The following is a 10,176-nucleotide window of genomic DNA, read 5'->3' on the forward strand; positions in this document are numbered from 1 at the left end:
TCTATTCCAATGCATGCACAGAAGTATTCTGATTCACATTCCAAGTCATGTATTGTGTTAACATTCTGTAGTAAAAAAAAAAAAGGATTTATGATTCATTTACTCCTTGTTTAGATTAGCAGTTTTTATTGTGCATTTTTAAAAGGATTTTCATATTTAATGAATTAAAGTATCTATCTGAGTGGGTAAAATATATTTATATCCTTAAAATGATGCACAACATAGCCTAATTTTGATCAATATTAGGCTATTTGGACAGATTTTAATAGAATAGATTCACAGACAGACAGACAGACAGACAGACAGATAGACAGATAGATAGACAGACAGATAGACAGATAGATAGATAGATAGATAGATAGATAGATAGATAGATAGATAGATAGATAGATAGATAGATAGATAGATAGATAGACAGACAGACAGACGGACGGACGGACGGACGGATGGATGGATGGATGGATGGATGGATGGATAGATAGATAGATAGATAGATAGATAGATAGATAGATAGATAGATAGATAGATAGATAGAATGCTGTATCTATGAATAGGCCGGCGTGATGATGGCACGGAAGCGCGTGGGGGTTTGGTGACGTAGAGCGCACGTCGTCCGCAGTGCACGCGAGGCCTGCTGCCAGTGGAAGAAAACGCTTTCAATACGCTGAGGTCATGTTATCGAAACCAGCAGCCGAATAAGCGCTATTAATAATCGATAGAGTCTTCACCACATAATTTCTGAAGAGTCCGGGTATTTAAGTGGCATCTAGGATAAAGGGAGTGTTTATATTTTAATCGTAGCAGGTAAGTGAGCGTTTTAAGGTGGTTTTAATGCGTGGTATTGTTTCGACGTGGGGGAGGGTGTGTGTATACATCACAGCTAATTTTCTTTTATTTGAGACGATAATAGGATAATGTCGCTGTTTTGAATGATGAGGCTTTTTAACGTAGAGGCTAATAAATCCATGGGTTACGTGAGATCGCTTATAATGGTATTTGTCAAACTGCTCGCATTGCAAGAAACCCACTGTAAAACCTGTGTGTTTTCTGGATGGAATGAAACATAAGAAAGGCTGATTTACTTATGTGTTTAGTATGTATACTGATCACTGTCAAAGACTTGAACAAAAACTATACATTATTTCTCGTGTATATGATTGTATCTTATTGTCCTGTGCTGTCATATAAATTCGGATATATATTATACAAAATGTAAATATCACTGTTTACTTATGATCTGTGTGATAAGTAAATTGTTATAACTAACAGAAAATGGGTCCTAATGTTTAATCGCATGAAGAAACCATAAAAGTTTGTCTTAATCAGGATTTGTCCCATTGTTTAGACCGTATATAGCCTAGATATCAAGCTAACTATAAAATTATCCATTTAACTAGTGCATTTTTGTTTAGCCAGTAGTCAGTCATCTTTTATTAGTGTCCTGAATACTGTATTTTATAAATAATTTAATTACCCAAATGTGATTTCTCTTACATTTATTTTATTGTGCATAATAATACTTGTGGTTTGAAATGATTCTCTTTGGCAATGTTGTGACAAGTACTTGTGAGTTAGTGTTATTATCCTGGAAGACTAATATTTGGCTCTGATTAAAATGAGAAATTGTGTTACTTGAATAACTGGTTTGTTTGTGTGCGTGCCTGATTGTGTAAGTATTGAATATTAGCCTGTGTGCCAAAAAGTGGTTGGTTTATTTATTTATATATTTTTTCTTGCTTGATTGTCAACCACAAATCAAAGCTTGTCTTGACAAAAGTCTCTCTCTGTTGCTATGGATCCAAAATGAAATTTCTTAATGCTTTCATATTTGGAAATATTTTGTGCTACTTCCTTTCATCACGGTGAATTGTGCCATTTTTAATATCCCTGATATTATGCCATTTGCAGAAATGGTTAAATATGTGGAAGCATTTTTCTGTGGAACTGGGTCATGCTGTTTTAACTCCGGCTAAGAGCTATTAAGAAACTACCCTACTCTTTTGTGGCATATTTTTTTGAGTCCCCTTTTTATGTGTGCGTGTGTTTCTTAAATCTGTATGCTCTAGTTATTTTCTTTTGGATGACACTGAGATAAAGCCCAGAGCCAAAAAGAGGTTCGGGACCACTCTATGCTGTCCTTTCAGTTTATTCTGCTGTGCTAAGAAAAAAAAGATCCTGAAGGGAAATCATGTTACGGTGGTGAAGATATCACAACAGTTGCAATATTATAGTGGATTTTGTTTTGTTTTTATGGTCTAGGTTTGTAAAAGTCTGCCTTGTTCGGATGCTCACACTTCGGCTTCACCATGAACAAAAATAAGCGAGAAAAAGAGTTCTACAGCGTAGATGTGGGTGATTCAACATTCACAGTGTTGAAGCGGTATCAGAATCTAAGACCCATTGGCTCGGGTGCTCAGGGAATAGTCTGGTATGTTGTATTCCACCTCAAATCAAGGAAGTTAGACAGTTGCCGCATCTTTTCATCTGCTTCATGCATTCTTTTCTCTTTTAGCTCAGCGTATGACCACAACCTTGAGCGAAATGTGGCTATAAAGAAACTCAGCCGGCCTTTTCAGAATCAGACTCATGCCAAACGTGCATACAGAGAGCTGGTGCTCATGAAGTGTGTCAACCATAAAAATGTAAGTCATGACCCTAAAATGGGCTCTTAACATGTTGCATGCAAAAAGAGCATAAGCCGTCATATAAATATGCTTTTTAATTTCCAGATAATAGGCCTCTTAAATGTTTTTACACCACAAAAAACATTCGAAGAATTCCAAGATGTGTGAGTATATGTTATATATTTACACAGTAACAAATGCCAGACCCCAGCTGATACCCCGTAATGCTCTCTCCCCTTTCTCTCACATCCACACACACCCACCCCTTCCTTTCTGCCTCCCTTACCCCCCCCCCCATCCCCCCGTCCCCCCATTGCACCCTCTTTTTTTGTCCCGCCCCTTCCCCAACGACAGTTACCTAGTAATGGAGCTGATGGATGCCAACCTATGCCAAGTCATTCAGATGGAGCTGGACCACGAGCGGCTGTCCTATCTGTTGTACCAGATGCTGTGCGGAACAAAACACCTCCACTCGGCGGGGATCATTCACAGGGTCTGTGCTCTTTAGCCTAAAGCCTGTCCGCCTAAACAAAAAGACTGCCATACACAGCCAAGGTTGCACGGATAGCAAAAGCTTAATAATCAGTTAAGGTGAGAGAGGGGGAGGGGTTTCATCCCTTGGGCTGATTACAAAAAGCCAGACCTCTGACTGCCTGACTGCAGCTGCTGCTGTGGACTGCATTGCGCTGTTGATGCAGGGACATGTTGAGAGACGACAGGAGGGAAGCGATCAATTGATCCTTAGTAAACATCGCTGTCCCGTTTCACCTTGAGTTTACCTCTGTCTTATACAGTGTACTGCTTTTGCGCAGATATGACCGGAGACCTTTATGTTAATACAGTGAATCTCGTGTCACTGCACAAGGTCGTGTCCCATGAATGGCGACCTTAAAAAAAATTAAATTTCATTTGCAGCTGAGGATAATCAAGCGCTAAATGATTAAAAATGGTTTCACTCTGACAGATCTGTGGATAGCTGATGAGAAAACAGAGGAACACTGAAAGGAAATAAGTCTTCTTTTTCAAGGTTAATAGTGTGGAAAGACTTGTTAGTTGAGAGTGGAATACAGATCATTAGTTTTGATACACTTTAGCCCTTGGAAATATACTGTATTGTTGGTCAGTTTTCAGTTAGACAGCATCAGAAGTGAAACCAAAAATAGTGAATCATTTTGCTGACAATTAAAACGCTTTCTAAAGCCCACACAATTTATAACTAGTTAATTTACAATTATTTAAAAATCATACAGACACCAAACATTTAAAAAGAATTTCACAATTGTATTTTATTTTTTTTTAAATATCAAAACTTTGTGTGTGTTCTTCTCAGGTTTCAAGTTTTCTTAAGTCTCAGACTTTTGGACTGCCATTATGTTTTTACTTATTTACTCTCATGAAAAAATGGCAAATTGACTAATATTCTGTCTTGTGATTCTTTAGGATCTGAAACCCAGCAACATCGTGGTAAAGTCAGACTGTACCCTGAAGATCCTGGATTTTGGTCTGGCCAGGACAGCAGCTACGGGTCTGCTGATGACACCATATGTGGTGACACGTTACTACAGAGCCCCTGAAGTTATCCTGGGAATGGGATATCAAGCCAATGGTCAGTGCTGCTGACAAGCTGCAGAATGCCTAGTTGGCACATCCTATACATGCTTAACGGCCAATATCATCCTCGTGTTGCAGGTTTCATTTCACGCTTTTATAGGCCTCTCTAATGCTTTCCTTGCACTAATAGCTTTGCGGTTTCAGCACGGGGGAATTCTGTTTTTTTGTTTTCACTTTGATGAAATGTAAAGCCTGTTCAGTGTGTGATGAGTAGACAATGGCTTGGCATGTTCATTAATTTCTTAACCAAACAATAATGAATAAAACAAGCTCTTATGCAACAGTACAAAAATACTAACACCCCTGACTTTCCTGCTTAACTGTTTTCTCTCTTTCCCTCTGCTGCACATGCTTAGTGGACATTTGGTCTGTGGGATGCATTTTGGCAGAAATGGTCCGTCACAAAATCCTTTTTCCTGGGAGGGACTGTATCCTTGAGTCGTACAAGTAATAAAATGCATCTTCGATGCCAGAATTGTCTGTGGTCATTTTGACAATTTACTCATAATGAGCTAGACATACTGTATAGTCCCTCTTTAGATTGGTATTAATTTAATGAATATTATTTTATATTGTGTTCTTTGCTATGCATGCTGTATGTTCATCAAACAATGGATGGTTGTGTTTTGATTATAGCTCTTTTTTTTTTTGCATTTCACTCCCTTATTTATTTCTGTGAGGGGCAATTTTGACTTTCTGGCTAATTTTGGCTGTATTTTTGTGAATGCCACTATTTTGAAGGATTAGTTTAAAATTTTTACACTGGCACCTGCTTGTTTCATATCAAATCATATTCTAATTCTTTTTAAAATTATTGTTGTACATTGTTACAAGTTGTTTTGATATTTATTTAGCCATTGTAGCTGTTCTGTTCTGTTCTCGTGACAAGGGAGAAGGGCATCCTTGGTGAGCATAAAATATGTTTAAAAACATTTTCAAAATCTTTCCAATTCCATACGTTTAAATGGTAGTGTAAATTAGAAATGTGGGATCTTTAAGGCTTAACATTACAGTAGGTCAAGGGTGGCATGATGGTGTTTGAGAACACACCGTCCCATCGTCCCCAAAAACCTACATCTGGATTTTGATGTCATCTGTAAAAAATCTATAAATCTAAATTTGTATTACTGTGCAACGTTTTTTCCTTCCATCATAATCAGTTAATGAGTCACCATCGTGAGTCACAACATGAGTGTAAATGGTCAGGCCTGTAATGCACTGTGAAACTCGTTTCCGGATTATTTATAGTGTTGCAATGATTATTCAGTTACGTCTGTGCTCCATCCTCACTGATTTTCCATGCTAGACATGGCAGATCCTGCATGACGCACATCACTCTTCTTGCCATCTGATTTCATCATCATTTTGCCTCCCTTTTTCTAAGCTCTGTGTTGCATGCTAATTTCACTTTCATTTCATTTTTCAGTGGATGTATGGTCTGTTGGCTGTATCATGGCTGAAATGGTCAGAGGTAGTGTGTTGTTTCCAGGTTCAGATCGTATCCTTACCTGTCTATCGTGTGCCATCCATTCCATGGTCATCACTTCTTTTTAGTAAACACAATACTTTGTTTCCCATGGTACACTATGGCATAAGCAATCAAAATGAATTGGTTCAATGTACAGGATTTATAAAAAAGCTTTCAAGATGATCATTTAAGATATTATAGGACTGTTTATACTTTTCTTAACCCTCTAATGCCTGAAGATATTGATCAGTGGAACAAAGTCATAGAGCAGCTGGGAACACCATCCCAGGAGTTTATGATGAAACTCAACCAGTCTGTGCGGACCTATGTGGAGAACAGGCCGCGGTACACTGGATACAGCTTTGAGAAGCTCTTTCCCGATGTCCTGTTCCCTGCTGATTCAGAAAACAACAAACTGAAAGGTACATCTACTTGAAGATTTAAATGGGTGACAATATTTCTTGAGCATTTTACTTAATTAGGCAGCTGTGCATTTGCTGCCTGCAAATGGGCATGTCATAATGTTAATATTAAAGATTTCATCCTTCATTTAACTGACACATGTTTGCTAAAGAAAAACAGCCTAATTCAAAATTCGATTCATTTCCAGTGCATGCACAGTGAGTGGCCTGAATAATCTGCTGTGTGGTGGAGGTGACATATCAAGCCACTTGAGAACAACTGAAGTACCATTAACACTTTGTACTGGATGTGATTTGTTATGCAGCGAGCCAGGCGCGGGACCTGCTGTCTAAAATGTTGGTGATCGATGCATCCAAACGAATATCCGTGGATGAAGCTCTGCGGCACCCCTACATTAACGTTTGGTACGACCCAGCTGAAGTGGAAGCGGTGAGTTTCACACACAGTGATTTCCAATCCACTGCCGTCAAGTACATATACAAGCTCATTGTAATTTTGATGAAAAGTCTACAAAAATGATTATGGATTTGGTTTTCCCAAATATTCAAACCAAGGGTTGCAATTTTTAAACCTTTTTATCACAAGTTGTACAATCACTGTTACAATTTTTTTTTGTTATTTCTAGCAATAAATTTACAAAAAGCAGTTTTTTAAAGCAGTTATGCTCAGCAAAGCCAAATTTTGTAATTTTGTAAAAAGATCAGTAATTTTGTAAAATATTCTTACAATTTAAAATAACTGTTTTTTTTTTTGTTTCAGTGTATTTTAAAATGTAATTTATTCCTATGATGGCATGAAGGTTTTTTTAGTTCAAAAGAACAGCATTTATTTAAAAAATAAATGTTTTGTAACATTATAAATATAATTGACAACATTTTTTATTTTGATCAGTTTAAGTCCTTGCTGAATAAAATTAATTTCTTTCAAAAACAAAAAAAATCTTACTGACTTCATACTTGTCAACAGTAGTCTATCTATTAGTTCTCACAACAGACTCTGCCCCCCCCCCCAGATGAGCTCATAATCAACACATTGATTGTTTTTCTCACCAGTATAATCATGTGTGCTTCTCTTTCTCTTTTCAGCCACCTCCTCTAATCATAGACAAACAGCTCGATGAGAGGGAACACACAGTGGAGGAATGGAAAGGTGGTTTGTTTTTCTAATTTAAAGTTCACAGAGTGAAATCCGATGCAAAAGGAAAATGCCAGAGGCTGAGAACCAAAATGATTTGCCCACTGCACCCGCAGTCGAAATCTTGTCTGCAGGGGTCACCTGATTGAATAGTGTTAATAAACTCCTCAGCATGTTTAAATGTCTGACGGCAGTTGCTTAAATTAGAAAGAGTGATATTTCTTTCTACTCATGGAGCGTGTGCTATCAACTTAAACCATGCCAGTTTCCATGACTTCGTTCATCTGTTCAGCGTATGACAGTAAATATCTAAGTAATAATGCAACTGACTTTTTCAGCTGCATGACAGTAGCTCAGCTGCTTTTTAAATTTCCAATGACAAACTAGCTTCGATTCATTTTAGTGAATCAGTTCGTTTGGAGTAAAACAAAACAATTGGTTTAATATCAATCCCTTTCATCCATGTAATTAAATGCTGGTGTTCATTACCATGTTTTCAAGTTACTAGATTTTTCCCCAGATTTTATGCATCTGTTTAATTTCATTAAACCCCAATTAAATTCCTATGGATTTTGTACTAAATAGTAACATTTACAAAGCTTTATTTCCTTAAATGGCTTATTTAGATAAAAATTGTGTAGGTCTCTGTTTTTTTTCCTCTCTCGAGTTATATTCGAATAGTTTTTTCTTTGTCTTCTACAGAGCTGATCTATAAAGAAGTCCTGGATTGGGAAGAACGGGTGAAAAACGGTGTCATTCGAGGTCAGCCTTCCCCTATAGGTTAGCTAGACGATTTTCTCTTAGTCTAATGCAAATTATGTTCATTATTTTTATTTTAAATACATTTTTACATTTGCATATACTCACACATCATGTTTGGTTGATCTAACTGACTGTTGTGTTTCACATAGCACAGGTGCAGCAGTGATCAACGGCTCACCCCAGCCATCCTCCTCTTCCTCCATCAATGACGTCTCGTCCATGTCCACAGAGCCCACCGTGGCCTCAGACACAGACAGCAGCCTGGAGGCCTCTGCGGGACCCCTGAGCTGCTGCAGATGACTATCACCTTCCCCTGGAGATTCTCTGTGTGTGGCATGGTATCAGATTTAGGCCAGTCTAATACTTTCTTTTGGGTCGGGTATGGCTTTTTTGAGTTCCGCTCTAGATGCTGTAAATAATTACACAGGTTTATCTTTTTAGCGACAGCCCTAAAAGGCTCAGCCAATGATAGTGAACTCCTTAACAAATCTCTTCTTTTATAAGCTACGTTTAGAGTTAAGAGTGATTTTGGAAGGTAATCTGTAAAGATTGAGTTGTGAATATATTTTCTCAAATTTATTTATTTTGAGTCTTTTTCCTGGTCAGTGTATAATTTTCTTGGTCACTTGGGATATGAAAGTCTTTAGAAACAAGTCCATGTTAGTATTTTACAATGGACTTAACCATATTGCACAAATTAATATCAGCTATTTAAGTACATTTTGACATAACTTGCCTGAGGTGGCATTTTCTGGGTCATGTTGTTGCGCAGCACATATTATTTAAATTTTGTACAGTTGCATTTAGATATAACAACTTACAACATCCAAAACAAATATTTTTTATATGTACATTGATTTATTTTACCAGGCTGTTCTTTTTTCATGAATAGTTTTGCTGCTGATTGACTGTGAAATGTGATGTGATGTGCTTGTGCGTATGTCTGTGGTGTTCTAGTTCTTGTCCTAGTCCTAGTTACCTAGGATTTCAGCACCTCTTTTATTTTTATAATTTATATAAAAATAAAAAAAGTTTTAGCCCTTCAAAATCTGCTTATAGAACAAGCATTGCGCTTCATTAGCTGTGATTGTATCATTGCAGTTTTGCATTTTGCAGTTTTTGTCTAAACATTTTTCCAAACCCTGATAAGGTTTGTTGCTTGAAATTTGAGTCCGAAATTTTCTGAGCTGCTAGAAATTATTATTTTGAACACCAACAAAAATCTACACTGGTTCATTTCTAGCATATTCCGGAGTTGTTAAGCTACTTATTTATTTTTATACAACAGTGAAATTAACTCAGATCTTTAGATATTTCATTAGTTTGTTTTTTTTCTCCTGTCAGGTTGGGAGGTCTTTAATGGCATGTAATGTGCTGTAAATGAACGGGACCTACTGTTTTGGGAATTGACCTACTGTGTAGATATTTGCTTTGTAACTTATGACATTGAAAACTGTGGAGCTCCACACATTATTTGATAAAAAGTTTAAGATATATCAGGGAAGAGGTTTTTTTTTACGTTTGCTTTAGAATTTGAAGGTGAGAGAATGTTGAATAGGCCTAAGTTGAATCTGAATGTTTATGACATGGGGTTCAGCCCATTGGATTTATTTGCCTGTGCACAGGGTAAAAAAACGAAATATTTTGCTATTACTTTATATTATTGTTGTTTTGTTTTAAGTGCTCTTAACAGTGGCAATGATATTAAGCCCTACATACTTGCATGGGAACCCTAAGCCTGCTGTAACTGCAAAAAGCAAAATCTTTTAGGCATGAAACACAAGAGTCATTTAAAGGTCGAGTCTGAACTACCTCACACTTGATGCCATACACATTTTACAAGTATTACTGTAACCTTGATTTCTTTTTATTTATTTATTCAGAAAAATAGGAGTGTTGAAGTGTCTGTAGTTTGAATCTGTGAGAATGTACTGTATGTACAGTATATGTATACAATTCAACAAGTGTGTGTCTTTGTTTATTCTAGACTGTTTTTTGTTTTCTTCAGCTTATGTGCAGTAACTCAAAGCTGAACAATGAACCATGTTATTTCAGACTCGACATCTATGCGAACATTTTTGGAAGGGTTCTGTCCAAGAAAAGAGAATAATAAAAATGGAGAAGAAAAGTTTCTCATCCCCAGTCTCAACGGTG

At 37.0% G+C, this 10,176-nt stretch overlaps 1 protein-coding gene across 3 annotated transcripts; it reads left to right on the forward strand.

Moving 5' to 3' along the window:
• The first annotated feature begins 578 nt into the window (after positions 1-578).
• On the forward strand, positions 579-10,171 carry LOC132156973 (mitogen-activated protein kinase 8B). Of its 3 annotated transcripts, none has more exons than XM_059566067.1 (12): positions 579-804; positions 2,260-2,428; positions 2,513-2,642; positions 2,730-2,788; positions 2,979-3,117; positions 4,065-4,230; positions 5,662-5,733; positions 5,943-6,125; positions 6,431-6,555; positions 7,212-7,275; positions 7,963-8,040; positions 8,172-10,171. In XM_059566067.1, the coding sequence occupies exons 2-12, from the start codon at positions 2,307-2,309 to the stop codon at positions 8,186-8,188; spliced, it is 1,155 nt and encodes a 384-aa protein (XP_059422050.1). In that variant the 5' UTR covers positions 579-804; positions 2,260-2,306; the 3' UTR covers positions 8,189-10,171. The 3 variants fall into 3 exon arrangements, with proteins under 3 accessions (XP_059422050.1, XP_059422049.1, XP_059422048.1); XM_059566066.1 differs by lacking the exon at positions 5,662-5,733 and adding an exon at positions 4,592-4,663 and having other exon boundaries at positions 580-804; positions 8,177-10,171; XM_059566065.1 differs by having other exon boundaries at positions 580-804; positions 8,177-10,171.
• Positions 10,172-10,176: the final 5 nt, after the last annotated feature.

The sequence above is a fragment of the Carassius carassius genome, chromosome 14 (genome assembly GCF_963082965.1).
Source record: "Carassius carassius chromosome 14, fCarCar2.1, whole genome shotgun sequence".
In the NCBI taxonomy this organism is placed as follows: domain Eukaryota; kingdom Metazoa; phylum Chordata; class Actinopteri; order Cypriniformes; family Cyprinidae; genus Carassius; species Carassius carassius.

Coding starts and splice junctions, on each gene's coding strand:
- LOC132156973 (XM_059566066.1), top strand. CDS start 2,307: ATGAACAAAAATAAGCGAGAAAAAGAGTTCTACAGCGTAGATGTGGGT. Junction 4,664..5,942: donor CCTTTTTCCTGGGAGGGACT/GTATCCTTGAGT, acceptor TAATGCCTGAAG/ATATTGATCAGTGGAACAAA. Junction 6,556..7,211: donor ACCCAGCTGAAGTGGAAGCG/GTGAGTTTCACA, acceptor TTCTCTTTTCAG/CCACCTCCTCTAATCATAGA.